At 53.7% G+C, this 19,739-nt stretch overlaps 7 protein-coding genes across 7 annotated transcripts; 5 read left to right on the plus strand and 2 right to left on the minus strand.

The window, feature by feature from the left end:
• Positions 1-96: 96 nt before the first annotated feature.
• PG997_004237 (uncharacterized protein) lies at positions 97-750 on the minus strand (the record flags this gene model as incomplete). The annotated part of the gene is made up of 2 exons (XM_066808552.1): positions 97-258; positions 403-750. The coding sequence occupies 2 exons, from the start codon at positions 748-750 to the stop codon at positions 97-99; spliced, it is 510 nt and encodes a 169-aa protein (XP_066672170.1).
• Positions 751-4,079: 3,329 nt separating this feature from the next.
• Positions 4,080-5,318, plus strand: PG997_004238 (uncharacterized protein; the record flags this gene model as incomplete). The annotated part of the gene is made up of 1 exon (XM_066808553.1): positions 4,080-5,318. The coding sequence occupies one exon, from the start codon at positions 4,080-4,082 to the stop codon at positions 5,316-5,318; it is 1,239 nt and encodes a 412-aa protein (XP_066672171.1).
• Positions 5,319-6,038: 720 nt separating this feature from the next.
• PG997_004239 (uncharacterized protein) lies at positions 6,039-7,219 on the minus strand (the record flags this gene model as incomplete). Its single annotated transcript, XM_066808554.1, has 2 exons — positions 6,039-7,005; positions 7,080-7,219. The coding sequence occupies 2 exons, from the start codon at positions 7,217-7,219 to the stop codon at positions 6,039-6,041; spliced, it is 1,107 nt and encodes a 368-aa protein (XP_066672172.1).
• Positions 7,220-8,135: 916 nt separating this feature from the next.
• PG997_004240 (uncharacterized protein) lies at positions 8,136-9,251 on the plus strand (the record flags this gene model as incomplete). Its single annotated transcript, XM_066808555.1, has 5 exons — positions 8,136-8,142; positions 8,220-8,282; positions 8,399-8,493; positions 8,577-8,789; positions 8,865-9,251. 5 exons carry the CDS (start codon positions 8,136-8,138, stop codon positions 9,249-9,251), a joined length of 765 nt encoding a protein of 254 aa, XP_066672173.1.
• Positions 9,252-12,108: 2,857 nt separating this feature from the next.
• Positions 12,109-12,983, plus strand: PG997_004241 (uncharacterized protein; the record flags this gene model as incomplete). The annotated part of the gene is made up of 4 exons (XM_066808556.1): positions 12,109-12,118; positions 12,217-12,454; positions 12,533-12,698; positions 12,846-12,983. The coding sequence occupies 4 exons, from the start codon at positions 12,109-12,111 to the stop codon at positions 12,981-12,983; spliced, it is 552 nt and encodes a 183-aa protein (XP_066672174.1).
• Positions 12,984-16,883: 3,900 nt separating this feature from the next.
• PG997_004242 (b-type amino acid transporter 1) lies at positions 16,884-18,589 on the plus strand (the record flags this gene model as incomplete). Its single annotated transcript, XM_066808557.1, has 3 exons — positions 16,884-17,191; positions 17,259-17,985; positions 18,044-18,589. 3 exons carry the CDS (start codon positions 16,884-16,886, stop codon positions 18,587-18,589), a joined length of 1,581 nt encoding a protein of 526 aa, XP_066672175.1.
• A 483-nt stretch (positions 18,590-19,072) lies between these two features.
• PG997_004243 (alpha/beta-hydrolase) lies at positions 19,073-19,678 on the plus strand (the record flags this gene model as incomplete). Its single annotated transcript, XM_066808558.1, has 3 exons — positions 19,073-19,222; positions 19,289-19,363; positions 19,487-19,678. 3 exons carry the CDS (start codon positions 19,073-19,075, stop codon positions 19,676-19,678), a joined length of 417 nt encoding a protein of 138 aa, XP_066672176.1.
• Between the last annotated feature and the right edge of the window lie 61 nt (positions 19,679-19,739).

The raw sequence follows: 19,739 nt of genomic DNA on the forward strand, positions 1-19,739 counted from the left end.
CGGATGCAGACCGTGTTTCCTGCAGAATAGAACCCAAGGAGCCGGGGAAATCGCTCCGTATTGGTGTCGACACTCACGTTTCTTTGTTCGCAGCGGTTAGAAATCCACGCTGGCGCCATCGACGACGTACTCGTAGTCGTCTTCCGGTGGGAGGAAGACTGCTGTCAACGAGAAAGCGATGGCCAGGAGCACCGATACGCTGGCACTGACGGTGCACAGAATCCAGGAATAGCCCAAGCTCCAGCCAGGGACGTCAAACTGTGTGTCTGAATTAAACAGATATGCCTGCAAATGCTCGGTTAGCCGCCATACCTAACAGCCCAGCAAGACCTAGCCATATCCCGAAGAATCGGGCAATAACCAAGTAGCCAGACAAAGAAAGTCTGCGGGGTCTCTGCTTACCACAATGCCCATGCCGGCGAACTCGATCACAGCGTCGGCTATCAACAGGCCGGCAATCACGAACCAGCCCTCTTCGCGCTTATATTTCCCGCCCAGCATTACGACGAGGAACGAGATGGCGGTCGCCAGCTCTACAACGGTGGCGAAGGACATTAAGAAGCCACTGCTCCTCCACATGGTGCAAAAGAACTGGTCATCGCGGCAGTCGTCCTCGTCGGGGTAAGGGCGGCATGTGGCCTTGTCGGCGGTAGCCGAGAGCGAACACGACTGGTGCAAGCCCACGTGATGGATGAAGGTCGCGTTCGTGTTCTCGGCCGTGACAGAGTATTCGACCCAATTCGAGGTCATGATGGACGTGATGGTCAAGATGGTGGCTGTGGGGAGGGCACATGTTAGCGATGTCGGCAGGCGGCAGGCAGGCGAAGTAGTATTGCAGGAAGCGATAAGGCTACGGGCGGCGATGATAGCTCATGCGTCAGAAGAGCTTGGCGAAAGCAGCCAGGCCATTGCACAATATAGAATAACTCAATGCGTAAAAGCATAGACCTCAAGTATCCTAATGCAGCGACAGGCGCACTCGGGGAGGGTTGGGGGGCGGGGGCGGAGGGCAGCTTGAAGCTTCATGGAAAAGCCGCGCGCTACATCGTGGGAATTGGCAATGACGTACCGGCAACGAAGACACCCAGCGCCACGTTATAAACTACCAATCGAGTCATTTTTGGCTGTGGGCAGCTTCGAATCCCAATTCCGCTTGCAAATTAATCGTTCTCGAGTTCCAGCGTATTCGGCGGGGTTTTCTCATATCATATCAAAGGTGGTGTAGTTCTGAAGAACAAGTGAACCAGGCGAGGTGTGGTGGTGTAGTGTGTGGTCGGAAAGGAAGAAGAAAAAAACAAAAAGCTAGGTATGTAGATGGTCGTGTAACCGATCAATGTGTGAGGTGAGGTATGATGGACGGCGCAGGTAATCCGATCACCCCCAGTTCCAGTTTATGTTAAGTACCTACCTTAGCTAAAGTGCCCAGACAGACAGACGGGCGGACAGAATGATGATACGACACGGCTACCACCTAGCAAAATGCGTGGTTTTGTACACTTGCTGATTCAGAAAGGGAAACACGTTTCAACTTTCGCCTATCTACGTACATACATTAAGCATGTATGTAGTGATACTGCGTGCAGCCGAGTAGGTACCTCAGGTAATATTACCTGGACCGACCTGCTGGAGGACCCGTGCCTGCGTGTAATAAGGATTGTACTTACACGTCGACGCGGATTTTGAGCCCATCGACGATCAGGTGGCCGATGCAGCATGCAGTAGCGCTACAACACTGCAGACCATTACTGCAGATGATATTCATCGCTCTCCATGGCCTGATAAGGCCATCATCCGGCATCTGGCGGTCTGTCTGCTTATCGTCCCTCCATACGTGCTGCCATGAAGTTCCAACATTCACTCTACTACCTAAGCATGCTGCTCGAATGCGACACCCCTCATCCCCCGTATCAGTCGAATCATCCGGGCCATCGTACCTACATTTCCCATGTATCTATGGTGTTTCACAGCGAGGTGTCTGCTCCAATCCGCGTCGGAGGCAACCCGTTCGGTGAACGGGAAAGTGACACCAATGGCTGTCGAGGAGGTGGCCGGAAATGGGTAACACAGCACTCCCTCCAGAATCAGACCCGACCGGTGCCGGTATCCCGTTGCAAGTTCCTACCTCTAATAATATCCTTTTCTCTTTTACCCCTCGGAGGAGTGCAGTGCAGCCGTCAAGTGAATCATATATTGATATGTACTTATACATAATGTAGATTAATACAGGATTGCGGGGTGCCAGTAGTTAGTCAATTAGTTCAATCAAATAAGTCTGGAGAAGCCGGGGCTGTTTCCATCATAGCTTTTGTTGACATCAAATTCGACTGCAGCTGCCGACCTATGTCTTGGATTCTGCCCTGCGATGGGCCAATCAGCCAAACATTAGCAGTCACACCTTTCAAGGGCGTCTCCTCCATCCATCAATGGCTTCAAATAGTCGTCCAACAGCCTATCACCCCAACATACCTACCTGCATGCAATGTACATGGTATGTAGGTACATAAAGATGCATTTACTTATGATAGGTAGCCTACGAAGACCATGTTGTCAGCATACATGACTGATAAGGACCCCTCCAATGGTATTCCCTTGGCGAAGACACAAAAGCCCCAGACATGGAAGCTCTACAGAGACCACCGAAAGGAAAGTATGCAGCATGGATTACAAAGATAAACAGGCCGAGAAGTAGCAGACTACTGGATTGCCGATACTTGCACACGGCAATCACATAACAAGATCTTCTAATCATAAGTGTTCGGGCGCATCGCAGTCCGCGTTGACGGATCTCGAGCCTTGAGCCCTGAGCCCTGAGTGAGCCTTTGAGCCTTAGGCCTTGAGCCTTGAGAAGTAACCAGCCCCTTCCACCCCCCACATGGCTGATAAAGCGGATTCCCACGCCCATGACTCACCAGTTCTGATTGGAATGCCTCTCGAAACGAACCCAACTGCCTCGGCCACTAACTGCAAGCTCCTCCCGGCTAGCACCGACGACGCTTCAGTTGGGAAAAGATATACCAGGTAATAATAGTACCCGGAACCTGGCCTGGATACAGCACAACGAGCAGGCACCTTGGCCCCTTGGCCCTTGGCTACACCCATGGATGGCCCTGGGGCTCTTGAAGAGCCAATCCTGGAGCCCCAAGCTGTGCTGGGTATCCCACAGGACGCGTCGCATTCGGCCCATCTGCATACCTACTTGATAATAATGATAAGAATACAGCCAGGCAGGTACTTGCGGGCGGCCTGCTAAATCTCTGCATGTCTGTTCGATGTGCACCCCGGCAACGGGCAACCAAGGATGCCCTGATGCGAACCCACCGTTTGGGAAAGGTCAGGATCACGCAAGATCCCAACTAGCAAACGTCAAGGGGACAGACCCTCTGCGAGCGCGTCGCTACACGTTGGATGGCGTTTTCCATCCCACGCCCAGTACGCCTCCCGCATTCCAGAGACGACCAGTAAGCCGGGTAGGCCTCTGTCAAGGCTGGTCATGAATCATCACCAGGATTATGGGGCCATCTTCCTTGTCTAAGCTTAATCAATCTTATTCGCACAGATCGGGAGGCTATACTATAGACTTTGACTAGGTAAGTATACAACCCTGCAGATCCCCGATACCCTAGTCGCTAACGTCTTTGATGGAGTCGACCTTCTTTCCGATCCCCGTTTACATATACAGTCCTTTCCCATCTCTGCCATGACATTCCAACCTCGAACGCTTTTTCCCAGACTGCCCCAACCCCGACCCGTTCTGAGGAAAGATCTCGCATAATAAGACCGAGCTGGGATATCGAACTAGCAACTTCGACTGTCCTCTTCCCCGTTCCCACCCTGCTCTGGTGCCAGATCTGTCAAAGCCCTGCATACGCACACCCAAGTAACCAAGATATGGTCAACAGCGAACAACACACCTGGCCATGATGTGGGGTTAAAGCTTCGCGAGCTGCCGCGGATCCATACAAGGTGCTTGTGTGCACCAACATCGACGATTCAGAACAAAGACGGAAGACCCAAGCTGTACAAGCTGGAGCAGAGTTTCTGCGTATTTTGTCAGCCGAACCAGGTACAGTCGACACACCATGGTCGAGCATCATCCCGTCCAGACAAGCGCGGTGTTCCTGCTAGGGGCAGCGCAGCGCCCACTAGTGCCACCACCCTCGCCCCCGTCTCCGCCTACCCCGAATACCACTGTACCGGGCTCGCCTATACAAGAGCTTTGCCTCGAAGACGTTGAGCCCACTAAAGAGCAGAGTGCCGAGTCGTCGCAGCGTCACGAGAGGCTCTCGGGCGCTATACACGTCCTCAATACTGAGGCAACCGCACTGCGCGCTCTAACAACATTGTACGAGGAAGATGACCTGATAGGCGCCAGTTTTGGTGCTGCCGTAGAAACAATCACGCGCCATGGGGGCGATCGCGGTAAATTGGTCATCATTGGCGTTGGGAAATCTGGACACATCGGAAAGAAACTGGTGGCTACGTTCAATAGCTTGGGGGTACATGCATCGTATTTGCATCCTACCGAAGCACTTCACGGCGACTTGGGTAAAATCGGAAAGCTTGACACCGTACTCTTCATCACGTTCTCAGGAAAGACGCCAGAGCTACTCGGGCTTCTTCCTCACATCGACGCGGCGCTTCCCACGATTGTTCTCACTTCGCACACCAGACCTGACACATGCGAGCTGATTAGACAGCGACCATCAATGATTCTCGTCTCAGCGCCTATTCATGAATCGGAAACGGCGTCTTTCGGAGTGTCTGCGCCCACCACCTCTACCACCGTGGCGCTGGCGGTCGGCGATGCGCTGGCCATTGTTTCGGCACAAGAGATCAATGCAAGCGTCTCGAGTGTGTTCCTGAGGAATCATCCCGGCGGCGCAATCGGTGCCTCCATCAAAAAGCCCCGGAAAATCAGCGACATCACTGTTTCAATACGGGACATCCCTCAATGCTGCGCATCCGGCACGCCGGCAGACATACGAGGCGCCGACGTCCTGAAGGTTGCGTACGACTCGCCCACTGGCTGGGTGATCGCAAGCGACCTGATTATCTCGCCGGGGCGAATCCGGCGGCTCGAGGCGACCGAGTTCGCCTTGCCGCTGAGCGAGCTGCCGGGCCTCGGAATTCACAGGGGAGACTGCATCACCGTGTTGGCCGACACGCGCATCTCCCAGGCGGCGGAGTGGATCAGGGACATGGTATCGTCCGCCGAAGAGCAGTGCGACAAGTACTCCGTGTTGGCCGTGGTGGACAAGGATGGCGGTGACGTAATCGGCTTTCTAGAGGCATCTCAGCTTCTTAGCTGGCGGAATTAATTTGGGTTGATTAACTGCATTAATTGCATTGATTGCATGGTTTGGTGGCGGCGACCACCTTGGAATACACCTTTGGAGAGCCTTCCGCCCTTGTGGGCTCGAGGCATGATTGGTTGAGCTTTTAGGCGTTCCGGTCATGAACCATTCATATGATGGTAGCTTCTATAACGAGGCCAAAACGAATATCGAGACGATCTACGTTCTCCTCTCTCATTCAAACTCTTTGCGCGATACTATATTAGTGACTCTATGCGACGACGTCAAACATACGGGGTTCAGTCCAGGATGTGGACAGCCGCATACAGTAGGCAACGGTCGGTGGCTAGCCGCCAGATTGACACACTCTGCAGCACTTCATGCTACATGTATGCCCAGACGGACTCAAGTCTATCGGGTGAAAGGTGGGTCAGACGGATAGTTATCTGAGCATGAGAACCTCATTCGACTAACAACGAACATATCGACTCTCATCCTATATGATACGCTCCCACCTAGAAGACATTGGGCGACGGGCATTGATCCGCCGTCCTTCCGTGCGGATGGGTATCGTTCTATAGATATGGCACTAGATTAAGAACCATAGTTGGTGATATAAAGTGCCGACCACCGACCGTAACCTTCAAATTTATTCGAATCTGATGTTCGAGTACATGTATCGTCACAAGAACCGCACCTGTGAGTCGGCTGTGACGCAAACCAACTGGCCATTCTCCATCATCATCATTCCGCATCCGAGTCTTCTTCCTCCGTGTCCGAGCCATCTTCCGAGGAAGAAGAAGAGGAGCTACTGGAAGTTTCGGCCTCATCCCGTTCTGCAGTGGTAGTCGCGCCCTCCTCGTCATCCGAAGAGCTTTCATCGCTGCTGCTCGAATGTGCATCCGAGTCCGAGTCCGAATCCGAATCCGACGAGCTGCTATCCTCCACCACAGCAGTGCGCGTCTTTCTCGTTCGCTTGGGTACTTTTTGTTGGGAGCTATTATTGAGCTTCATGCGCTTGTCGCCATCACTGTCCTCTGCAGCTGCGGCTCCTGTCTCTGTGGCAGTGCTTGTATTCGTTGTCGCGGTGGTCGCGGTGGTCGCGGTGCTTTCTTCGCCATCAGATAGCTCCTCGATTACCATCTCAGCACGCATCCGTTTCACCACCCTCCGTTGCATCTCCATATCCGCGGTTCGAAGCACATATTCCACCTCTTCGAACCGCCGCTTCTCTGGTGCTCGCCCCTCTCGCATGAAGCCCGCGATAACCTCCTCGTACTCCTTCTGCTTCCTCTGCGCCGCCTCTTTCGAAGAATTGGCAAACACCTGGGCCCCTTGTTCTATATCCTCGCTCTTGAGCTCCTGCGCAGATTCCCGCAGGCGGGTCCTGACGTGGCCTTTCAAGTCTCGGATGTACTCATAGAATAGATTGATGTCAACGGCCGGAATAGTCGCCCCGTCGGCAAACACGTTCTCGAGGAGCTTGGTCTGATGATTCTTGTTGAACTTCCACTGGTCACGGGCTGTGTGCCACTGCCTTAGATAGTCCACCGAAGGCTGGAGATTGACGTTTGACTGTTTTTTGGCCTGGGGCTTGAGGGGCTTGGGGGCAGTAGCCTTCTTCTGCTTGGTGTTTGCCGGCTTGGATTTCGTCGCTGTAGGTGTGCCCGAGGAAGTCTGGGCCTCGGAAGCGAAAGAGACGGTCTTGGGCCTCTTGGGAATGTGCGCCGGCGCTGCTGAAGCAGTCGAAGTGTCCGTCCGCAATTTTTGTTGGAATGATCCGACGCAAGGGCAGCTGAAGGCTTTCTTTTGGCGCCGTTTGCAGGCAGGGCGGCGGAGGGGGTGTTTGAGTCGCCGTGGCTTTCAGATGACGCAGGTTTGAGAGTGAGGCCCAATCGCTTCCAGGCAGGCACCGAGGACGACATGATGGGAGATTGGACAAACTAAATCCAGCAATGACGGGCAGAGGATAATAAATGCGCAGCGCAATGCAAAGGACCGGCAAATATGCAGTGTCCACTGCTCCGTTCCAATGGCGGCGACGTGCGAATCGATGGACGGCTTTGCTGGCTCCAGTAGGTGATGTTGCTCGGAGACGTGGAGACCGAACTTGCCCAAATCAATGCCGAATCAGGGAGACGAACTGAGACAGCCTCACTTGGACGCTTACAACGGATGGTGCAGTAAGATTGAGCAGGATCGCATAATCTAGACGAATTTGCGCTTGTGGTAAAGGCGTGACGGCTAGTGCAGGATCGTGTGAACTGATCTCAAGTCCAGCATTTACCAATGAATTTTCAAGGCTATTGAGGTCCCATCTATATTTCGAGTTCTTATCGTGAAATCGCGCTCTAATCAATGCCTTATCCATCCAACCTCCAAAACTTTTTGGTGGGGCAGTTTGCCAGCCCAGTTCCTGACCTTAGGTAATAGTACGGGGAGCCCACTCGCAGACCCGGATGGCGGAGGGCACTTTCCTCCGACCTCCGTGGCCTGGGCGTGGCCGGGCCAATGCTTACCTAATGTTCAAAGGGGAAGCACGGGCCCGAGCTGGGATCCTGGGAGGAGGAGGAGGCGGTACATAGAGTAGGTACCTCTGTTAGGCAAGCTCCAGCACGCGTCCACTGGAGCTCAACCCCAGTCAGGCGAAGCAAGGCTGAAGTAGCTATCGTCACTCCAAGCCACCACCACCTTCCCTTGACGTCGATCGACCATCAAGCACCCACCACGAATCTACGACAGCACTCAGAGCATCCCCTTTCTTCGTCTTGGAGAATCGCTCTTCAATACTGAACACTCTGCCCAACTGATTCAGCATCCGCTCTCCTACGATCCATCACCATGTCGGGTAAGATGCCACCTCAGCTGCCCCATCCCACAATCGCACCAGCCTATTACAATGCTAACAACCGTCTTGCTATCTAGGCAGCGCAGGTTTCGACCGACACATCACCATCTTCTCCGAGCAGGGTCGATTGTACCAAGTTGGTATGTTCCATGACATCAGCCAATAAACTCGATCGATCCCGCCTGAACCACGATCGAATTCAGTGGTGCCGGTTTGCATGGTTGGCACGTCTTGCTGACCTCCCACTTTCGCGCAGAGTATGCCTTCAAAGCAATTACGGCGGCAAACATCATGTCGATAGGCATTCGGGGTAAAGATTGCGCTGTCGTCTTGTCCCAGAAGAAGGTCCCCGTAAGTTGGCTAGATCCAGGCCATCTCCGACCTTCAGCTACGTCGGGATAGGACCGGTTGCTAATACAAGTGTCACTCCGCAGGACAAGCTCATTGATCCATCCTCGGTATCGCACATCTTCCAGATCTCTCCGTCTGTTGGCTGTGTTATGACGGGCTCTATTGCGGATGCTCGTGCGTTTGCTCAGCGTGCCCAGGGTGAGGCTGCTGAATTCCGTTACAAGTACGGATACGAGATGCCCTGCGACGTCTTGTCCAAGAGACTGGCCAATATCAGCCAGGTCTACACCCAAAGAGTAAGTAATTGGCAGCTGAACTTTCTTACTCCACCGTACGTCCTCATTGGGACTTAGGCTAATGCCCATTTGCAGGCCTACATGAGACCCTACGGTGTGGCGACGACATTGATTTCCCTCGACTCTGAATTCGGACCGCAACTGTTCAAGTGCGACCCAGCAGGATATTACGTTGGCTACAAGGGCACGGCGGCAGGACCGAAGCAGCAGGAAGCACTCAACCACCTCGAGAAGAAGCTCAAGAACAAGGATTGTGCCGAGGGCAACTGGGAGGATGTTGTGGAGATGGCCATCACCACCCTCAGCACGGTCCTCAGCATGGACTTCAAGAAGGGTGAGATTGAGATCGGTATTGTTGGAGGGCCACGAGGCGACGGCAAGGAGGGCACCAACCCCGGATTCAGGACACTCACGGAGGATGAGATTGATGACAGATTACAGGCCATCGCCGAGAAGGATTAGGCGGAAGAGGTGCTGATGGCGTAAGACCCGGTGCAGGTCGGTGCGGCCGACTCAGGTCAGGAACAACGCCGATTTGGCTGACTCTTCTTAGCAGCAGCAGCATCGGGAGAGAGCCTCGGGGTCATGGCGGTGGGCTCCCCCTTGCCTCTCCCCTGTGTCACTAGTAATCCACGATATCCCAGTAGTTGTGCAATATGGGATTCAATTTTCTGATGAGCAACTGAAATGTGGCAATGTTGAGTTAGCGCACACGATGATCATGCTGATATGCATCGGGGTTTGGAGCTGAAGTATCGGGTTAATTTCTCACAGCGGTCCTCGATGGCAGCTGCTGAGGGCATGATACACAGTCTTTGGCAACCTCTGGACTTTTGCAGCTCTGGTCCGGTACCCGAGATGGATGATTAGGAACTTTGTTGCAGTTGCTAGAGGCACCGAGAAGGGCGTGCAACGAATCGACTAAGGGAGTGACGTCAAGGGAGTTAGACAGCATCCAGTTAGACCAAGCATTTCTAAGCATGCCCACTCCGACACACATGGCATGTCTCAATATAGGTCCGTGGATGCACGATGCAGATGGCGACGTTGGCTGTGAATCCCTGTCCAGCGTCGTCTACGCGCTTGATGCAGCATGGGGGTGGCAACTAGGTAGATGGAGCCGCCTGAACCGAATCTGACCCAGATTAAGTACATCCCTCTCTAATTGGTGTCGGTAAAAGTAGCCGTCAAAATTCTACCTACACGAATGAATATCGGGCATTGGGTGCCTCAATTGCTCAGCTCTAGCTCTGACCCGTAGCCATGGGTCGTTGGGGTACAGCAGAACACCCAAACTGCAGACAGTTCATCTTAACTTTTGTTTTTGATACGACCGAATGCTGCACTAGGATTGGCCATTCAATGCATGCCAATTCGGAAAGTGCTTTCAACAAATCAAGTATAAAATATTGATAAAATATTTTTTTTAGCTATTTTACTTTTATTTTTATTGCATACTCACTCCTATTTGATTTCGTGGCAAGTGGAGGAAATCTATTAATAGTCGTGTCGAAGTCTTGGGGGGTGCTTCGGTAGGTGTACACAGGCGTTAGTAGTGAGTTACTGCTAAAACCTGCATGGAGGCTGTGTGTTGGTTACCTCCTGTTACTTGCGGCGATAGCTTCTATGTCCGAAAACGCAGGTTACCGGGTGAAACAGCTTATCCCTCCGAATGAAGAAGGGAAAGGGGGGAGAAAAGAAAAACGTGTGCAAGTGCCGAGTGACAAGCCTGTTTCGTCTTGGTTCACACACACGCCGTTGGCTTAGGATGGCGCAGCAATTTGGATGGGCTCCCTTTCAGCTGGACAACCCGCGAATGGGACTACTTCGGGGGCAGACGGGTAGGAGATAACTCGTGCATAGGCGGGGTTGGCTGCTGGCCCAATCGCAAGCCGACTTCGCTTCAGACCGACGAATGGCACGTTTTTGGGCGCAGCTGAATGATCGCCTTAGGGAAGGAACCATGTCAGCATTTTTTTTTGGTCTCTCTTTCCTTCGCTGTTGCTGTTGTTGGAGACGGGTGCTAAAACAAACATGAAGGCAAGTGCTGGATCTAATCTGATGGATTCCTCTGGAGAGGTAGGTAAAGTATAGGTATAGGTAAGTACTACCTACTAAGTAGGTACTTCCCTCTCCATTCTATTAGTCGCTTCCGTTGATAGTATACCTGCCTATCGTGAACGACCGCTTTAACATGACTGCTGGGCGGGTGTATTGGATCAATCAGTTGGACACCGGCAGTACATGGCTTCTTCTTACATACTCGGTCCACCGCTCTACCGACAGTCCGGTATGGCCCTGGCCTGCCATCTGGGCTACCCCCAGCTACGGCTACCCTAAACTCACTTCAGTTAATTAATACTCACACATGCATGCACTTTTTCCCCCACTGCCACAACACACGAGAGAGCGAGAGCCTCTAACCGCCTATGCTGTATCCTTCCGGCTCGGCCCTACACTCTCGGAGTCCCTCCCGCGCAAGAGGTGACTCGACTACACACTGCTGCTGGCCCCCATAAGCGGGTACGCCATGCATACCCAAGACATTATCCAGCATGTTTCGTGTCCCTGCAGCAGCACTGCAGCTGTCGTGAGGCAGGGCAGGTGGGCACTTATACTTGTGCCTGCATGCGGCGCTACCCAGGCTACCCAGGCTACCCAGAGATCCGGTATGGATATATGGGTATGCACAGGGAGCGAAGGCACGTATTGCTCGAATCGGGAATCATATCTGACCTCTTCAGGCTGGCCAGCGCTGAGATGATGCAACCTGGATCATCCCTACGGACCTGCCAGACGGCCGATCCATTGGTCGGTCCCTCTCCTGCACGCGATGGGACACGGGAGCTGACGACTAAGAAATGTGTACCCTACCCAGTCCCATTGCCTCAACCCTATGGGGCATCCCACGGGAACTACTTCTCGCGTGTCGTGAACTACATGATCGGCTAGTCCAAGCCCACCCAGAAAACGTCTCTACCGTAAATCTCCCTGATCATGGACAGTAGAATCGTCTATACAAAAGACCCGTGGCGCCGCCGCTTCTTCAGCGGTTGGGATAGACCAGCTTCTTTGATATCGCCAAATGCTCCCCTGATCATTGTATGCAGCCTCGCAGCTCGTTGCCCCATTCGCTCAACACCAGAAACCCCATTGCACTGTTGCTTGGTCTACTTTGACAGCTGGACGGACAACAACATCCCCTAATAACTGCGCGACCTCCCCCCTTAAACCCTCATTGGCATTGCCGGCAGTTGGCTCGACTGATCCGGAAGCACCATCCCCTTCTTTCCACAGAACCACGACAGCGAAACCCAAAATGGACGGATGTAAGTGCTACGTACCAGGACTCCCGCCGCCGTTGCCCAATTTGGGGCTGGACAAGCGCCACCGGGTATGGGCATCTTCCTAACGACCGTGGCCACAGTCAACGAGTACCGGACAGCGCGTGTTGCCGAAGTGCTTTCCGACTTCAGAACCCTGCAATACTACATCGCAGCAGCGCCGACAGACCCCGTGGAAACGGAAGACTACCACCTCGACGGGTATGCTGCGCTTCGGCAGTGTGCACTAGACGGCCAGCACATCCTCAACTGCGCTGCGGATACCTCGGTGCCGCAGACTTCTGGCGGCGAGGAAGAGCAGCGGAAGGCAGAACTGAAACAGTGCGTCCAATTCAACATCACAAAAGGGGCTTATGCCTTGTACTTCGGACCATGACTGACTGCGAGAACCCACGTTAGAGTTTTACTCGATGCCTACGCCCGCCGCCACGAAGCCCAGAAGATCTATCTTCGTCAAGCAGCAGCACAAGGATGGATCCAGAACCGGGGGCAAGTTCTTCAGGGAGGCCGGCCAAGCTCGTCGAACCGGCGGCAACTACGAGCCTGCGATGAGCAGTTGCGAAATGTGCGATACCCCCTCCCCCCTCTCCGTCATTGTCCCCCGTATTAGTCCTGCCAAGCCTCCCTTCCCTCGACTAGTATCGGTGTGGATCTTGTCAAGAGATACTACAGAAACAAAACCACTAACTCATCCTGATGACCTCCCTTCTAGGAGCTGGCTCAAATAACAGACGAGATGATCTACAGTGAACTGCAAGTCTCCGACATATCCTTGGGCCGCTGGACGGCCGAAGACCCGAGTGTGCGAGCAGTGCAGCGCTGGAGACGCTCGCGTCCTCGAACGACTTGAGGAGGCCAAGTTTCACCTCTTGTCAACAACCAGAATAATTGTGGCCTGGAACACCACGTACGCACCGTCATAGCCAAAAGTTTATTGAGTGGATGAACTCCTGACCGAGCTGGGCCTCCAACCACGACAACACGAACAACGAACAACACGAAAAGAACAACCCTACCCCCATATTATCCTGTATGATACCATCAAGCCAGCGAGCGGCATATCGACCGGCACATGTCATTTCTTCCTTCCTTCCGTTCTTCCGTTCTTTCTTTCTTTATTTTCAATAATGTCTTCCTTTTCTTCGCTAGAGACGTCGATTGATAAAAACCTACGGCGGTCAGGTACGCCTTTTCGAATTTCCTTGGTTATGAGTTCTGTTTCGGGACGACCTGGTGTGTCGAGGTAGGCTGGGCCATACCAGCACCAATGGTAGTGTATGAACTCGATCTAAAGGGGAGCCTTGGAGGCAGATAGGCAGACTGACGGGGGAAAATGGCGATCGGACCTGCCTGGAGCAGAGGAAGGCTATTTTCATGTCATTTTACAATTCAAAACACATGGTACATAGCGGCACAGCCGCTGGCGACCTTTGGCTGCTATTGTCACATACTAGACGGCAAAGCGGTGAAAATAGAAGCCGCCCAACTCTCTACTTCCATTCCTGCCCTCCGTCTATTCCTTTCTTTCTTTCTTCTCGTCTGGAAATGTCTCTCTCGGAGCGTCGTGTCCTTGATGAGCCCCAACAGATAGCGCCAAGTTCCAATGAGGGTGACTATCATGAATCGTTCAACTATCGCGACCGACCCCGGATCCGGCTAAAGGATGACGGGCCCCTTGGCCGGAAGGAAGCATAGACCCTCCTGCTATCTAGGCCAGTACTTGCCTAGGCACTACACGTCATCCACCTACAACTGTAGAAAGGATAAATGTGCAACTCTTTAGTTTACAAGCAAGGGGGAGGAGCGAAGGATTGCGGGAACACATTTCTTTCAGCTGGCATTGCTAGTTCGAATCTCCTTTACTACACAAAAACAAACTGCCAGACCCGGCACTTAGACTTGGCTGCAGAAGCACTGCCCTAAAGAAATACAGTACATTGCGAAGGGGAGGGGGCTGGTAGTAGGATGTACCTCCGTACTATATCATAGCTCCTTCTTTTAATATCAGACCTAACGCTAGAATGACGACTATCGAAATGGGGCTGCGTGGGGCCCCTAGAAGCCTCGCTACGGGAATTAGAACCACGTCAGAGAAAAAGGAAGAGCGGCCGAAAAAGAAGTGAGAGGGAGGGGGACGAGAGGCCGTCGTTGAACTAAGAAAACCCTGGAGACTGGGGAATGACTCGGAAATCGTACTAGCTTTCAAATATCTTCTCCTTTTTCTTTTTTCTTAATAGATATTGTTCCTTTGACGGGCCATACAGCCTGGCGCAACATGAGTTGTAGGAGATGATTCGGAACCAAAGCCGGTTGGCCAATCGCGGACTGCAACCCAGGTGTCATCAGAGGGCTCTCATACCGGTTTACTTGATGGACCTAACTTCTGGAATCGACTCTGCCTCGCCTGTTGGCTGCTGCGTTGGGGAGAATGTAGTAGCCCGGCTTCCTCCCCAAAGGTGCCGCAAGTAAGGAGCAAGGCCCAGGAGGGCGGCAGCCATGTCACTTCTGGCTTTTTTTCTTTCTTTTCCTCGGCGATCGGCAGAGATTGCGAGAGCAGACTAGCGGGAGGCCCAAATTGACAACGAAATTACCGAATATGTATGTACGTGATTATAACGACATCTAACTGGCTGCCAATGGAGTAAACAAAGCCCTGTGCAGCCAAGTGTTGATGGCTTGGCCATAGCCAGATACGCGCGCGGCTCTCCTGAACCCTTTCAAGATCGCCAAGGCTACGCTATCCCGGCACACGGCTCCTCACATTGCTTCTTTTGCAGAGTGTGGCCTTGGCCTTTCCCCCAGGGGCACGAGTTGGTTTACTGCCCTGCTACAGGACGCTCTTTCCAACATCATCTCGAGGAAATTGGCCTTCCTCTGTTCCTCTGTTGGTTTGCCTGGTCCCCCCTTTCCCACGTAGCAAGGTGCCTTCGATATTGCTAAGATCAACCTTCGAACACAGCTGATGCCGTCGTACAGTCGGGACATCTGGTTGGCGTACGCGTGCGGTCTGAACTTGGCAGGATTGTGTGGTCCGTAGATCTCGACTTCCAGCAAGCACAACTATGGGATCGCACAGCCAACGTACCAGATCTTGAGCGTCTCCTATGGTGACAATGATGTCTTTCTGGTGGGATGTTCGCCATCATTGGCCGAGGATATGTCTGGCTCCCCGATAGTATCGCTGATAAGTTCGTACGGGGGCTGGCTGCAATTACGCCAATATCCATCCGCTTCCCAGCCTAGCATGTAGAGCGAGCCGTTTTGCCGATCCATGCCGAACCTCTTGAAGGCGCAATCCACGGAGTTGGGTGTGTGTAATGCAGCATCTTGACGAGGCACCCCGCATGCATCACAAGGCCGGCGTCTTCAAGACTACTCATATCGTGACGCGCGAGTCTCGGGGTTTCGAAGAGTTGCCCATACGTATGCCTTGCTCTGAAGATCAGTTCGCTTGAGGTCTCAGCTTTCCCGGCCGTATGTTTGAGAAAGGTTGGCTCGCCTGTGTCATCGAGTGCCAATAGGATACGACCTGGTAGCCAGCGTAGGGCGAGGCCTAGGCTCTCATATCCGGAATCGCGATCTCATGCTCATTGATCCCGACAAACACGCATAAGTGGGACAAGGCGAATTCAAGGACGACTTGTCTGTCCCTAGGACAACATTGCTATGAGTGCGGGAATGCCCAGACCTGGTCTCGCTGTTGATCATACCACTGGGACAAAAGCCGAAGCACCGACACTGACCCAAATGGTATGTCGGTATATGTCTTGTCAGAACCAACACTCGCGGAGCGAGATCACATGTTACCTTGGTAGGCTTCTTCTTCCCGATATTGGGGTATGCGTTTCGCAACGGTTGCCACAGATTAAGAGGCAATGACTCTGTGATCCGACGCTCTGCTTGCGTCAGGGGGGGACGCCTTTGCCAAGAATGAGAGCCGGAGTAGAGGTTGATCCGGGAGATCTCTCGCGATATAGTGAATTGAGATAGAGTTTGGGACTTGAGGATAGGTTTGGTTAGTCGGTATCTCCCCGGGACTGAGTGGCCGCTTGGTTATGTATACGATATTAGATAAGATAATATAAGATAAGATGGAGGTTATCAAATGTATGCGAAACGAATGGAGATGGCCGCCGACGTTTCTTCCATGACGCCATGGCCGAGGCAATACAAGACCTGGAACCTGCCTAGCGGGCGTGGTGGATCTGGATCTTCAGTGCTAACATTCCATCCTTTAGTACTTTAGGTATGCCCCGTCCATCGATTGATGGCAGTTGCCCTTCGGTAAGTGTAAACGGTAGACCTTGCCTGATGCTGCGCACCTCGTCGCCACACCATCAAACGTAAAAAACATTGCGTGTACGTAGGCCATGACGATTGAGGGTTTGATAGATCATAGACTGGCCGTTGCTGCCTGGGGGACCCGGGGGCCTGGGGACCTGAAGACCCGAAGACCTGAAGACCTGGAGAGGGCCTAGAGCTGGCTGGCTGTGGTCAACTGGTACCTAGTGGTGGGTTCTCAATCAATCAATTGATGTAACGACGGAGGGAACGGATAACCCGGTGGAGGTCCCCACTTGCCTCTTCCATTGCGCGGACCCCATCTCCAACTCAACCTCTTCTCGGCAGTCTGTGATTCTCCTGTCTCTGTATATAAATATGGTTATGGTTGACTCGTGTCCCACGCGATCCGAGTAAACACCAGTCATTGCTTCTTCTTGTTTGTCCTAGCCGCAGTTGCCCACAGCCAATGATGCCGCCCTCTAGAGATGCTCAGGCCGACGCCACGCAGCCCCTGCTTGCAGGCCCGCGCGAGCACGTCAGCGAGAACAACAACAACAGCAGCAGCAGCAGCAGCAGCAGCGAGAGGGGTCTCCGTGCTGACCCCAAAACCACCCGCGGCGCCTTCACCCCCAACCTTGGCGCCAAGGAGGCCTTTGCCATTGTCGTCAGTATCGTGATTGGAAGCGGCGTCTTCACCTCGCCCGGTGTCATTGATACCAATTCGCCCTCGCCCGCCGTTGCACTGCTCGCATGGATCGCTGCCGGTGTCTTGGCGTGAGTGCAGTCTCTTCTCCTTGGCTTGGTCCGCTTGGCCCCATCATCGCTAACACTCAAATTACAGCTGGACGGGCGCCATGACCATGGCCGAGCTGGGCACGGCCATCCCAGGCGAAGGAGGCGTCCAGCCTTACCTTCAGTACATGTTCGGCGAGGTCTACGGCTTCCTGGCCGGTTGGACCTGGATTGTCGCCGGCATGCCCGCGACGCTTGCTATCCTGAGCATCGTCTTCATCGAGAGCATCTTCTCCGCCGTCGGCGTCACGGACCAAGCTGAGACGCTGGGGCACAAGCTGCTCGCCATCTCCATCCTGGTTGTCATCAACGTGGCCAACTCCATCAGCACCAAGGCCAGCACACGACTGAACAACTTCTTCGTCTTCACCAAATTCGTCGCCATAGCATGCATCGTCGGCGCTGGCATCGCTGTCGTGGCAATCCATTTGGCTGACAAAGACAAGGATGTCGGCGGTGGCGATTGGTACTCCAAGTCGTGGTTTGCCTACCGAACTACCGTGGCCCCTGATGGTAGCACAGTCCCTTGGGATGACCTGTCGTCATGGGAGATCCTCGGCCACTTCTCCGCTGCTCTGTACGGTGCTCTGTGGGCGTATTGTGGATGGGACAAGGCCATCTACGTATCTGCCGAGCTGTCGTCGCCCGCTCGCCAGCTGCCTCTCGCGATTAATACGGCCATCCCGACCATCATCGGTTGCTTCATTGCGGCCAATGCGGCCTACTACATCTTGCTTCCCTGGAGCGTTGTGTCTTCTACAGATAGTGTAGCAGTGGTAAGTTTGCCTGTTGGATGGCGGTCCGAGTGAGGAGATACTAACCTTGAATTAATAGACTGCAGTCGGTCGACTGCTTGGCCCGGCGGCTGGCACCGTAGCGGCCGTTTTGATCTGCCTTGTTGTGGCCGGATCCCTCCTGGGCAACGCATTCGTTTCTGGTAGAATGACCGTAGCTGCATCGAGGAAGGGCTGGTTCCCTCGCTGCTTCTCCATGCTCGGATCCGTTGGCCTCCGGCCCAAGGAGACGGTAGATCCCAGCTCGTCGGACGCACCTCTGAACGCCACGATTCTGTCCACGATCCTCACGTCTCTGTACATTCTCTTTGGTAACTTCCGGGACCTTCTTACCTTTGCCGGCCTGGGAGACAACTCCTGGTTCTTCTTGACCGTACTCGGCGCCATCATCTTCCGTTTCCGCGAGCCTGATCTGCACAGGCCGTACAAGCCCTACATGATTATCCCTATTATTTTCTGTATCGTAAGTGGCTTTGTCGTCATTCGCGGCGCCATCTTCGCCCCCTTCCTGGCCATGGTTGAGGTCATGGTTTGGATTATTGGCTTTGGCTTCTTCCGGCTACAGAAATCCCGCAACGCTCACTAATGGCGTGCTTCTCCGTGACTGAAGGGGCTATCCTGGCACTCCGTGTTTCATAAGATCTGTTCTTGTGTCTATACAACTAGCCATAGAATCACAGTCCTTTTCCTTGCTACCCTAAATTGTTTCACCTAGCTCAAAGTTTCCTAGCCTAATACCATTTTGGGCTCTCATCCGATAAGTTATGACAAGATGCATGTCAAAAACCCTCCGAGTTTCGAATGAATATGGTGGCATCTTCACCCCCGAGTGACTTGCTAATCGCACTCCGAAGTCCCCTCTCCATCTCTACCCTACAACGAAAACCTGGGCCGAACATCTCCGGCTGTGGAGGGCGAGCAACGAACAGTATACTAAGCCCTGACTCGACTGATGCTATGGCACTTTCATCGGGATGTACAAGTCCAACGAAAGTGGTCCTCTCCAGTCGGACGGACCTTGTCGCTGCGGCATCGGCTGCGCCGTTAGTGATCAAGGTAAGCGAAGGCGATGTACCTTCCAAGACTTCTTCTTGGGCGTGCCCTTCTCTCGCAGCATCCAGTCGGCGATCTGAGGTTTCGCAACCCGCAACCGATCAACGAATCCTGGGATGGTGAGCGGGCGGCCCAGAAACTCCGACCGGCGTGTGTCGGATACGGTGTAAGTGAGCCAAGCCTCGCGGGCTTCAAAATTGTTGGACTAGTCACACGCAACGTGCCCCTTTAGCCTGCACAATGGGGTTATGAGCTGGGCGAGGCAGGCTCGCTCTTTTACATATTGGCCGCTTCCGGTGAACGTACAGTAGGACTAGGACTGCCTCTACTTAAACGTGGTCCGGCCTGCGGGACCTGTTCGTGTTCTTGGAGTGGATCCCGCGAGAAAATTGCCGCGTTCGGCGGCGCCCCGGCCTAGGTGACCATCTAGGGCGAGAGTGCCGGTGCCTTCTCGGCCGCCCGGCATATGATGGCGTCCCACGGGCGCGAGGGCGGGCTGTTCCGCGCCGGCATGATGGCCGAGGGCACCGCCTTCGCGCCCAAGGGCATCGACACGACGGGGCAGGTCCGCGACTCTCTGCTGTACTCCGTCCTCGGGGATCATGAGCGAGGCGTACGCTAAGAAGCTCCTCGATGCCTAGCCGGAGAGGTCCGCCAACGACTGCCTGGCCCAACCTGGCCCC

Source organism: Apiospora hydei, assembly GCF_038363865.1.
Source record: "Apiospora hydei strain CBS 114990 chromosome Unknown utg000004l_segment0_segment0, whole genome shotgun sequence".
NCBI lineage: Eukaryota > Fungi > Ascomycota > Sordariomycetes > Amphisphaeriales > Apiosporaceae > Apiospora > Apiospora hydei.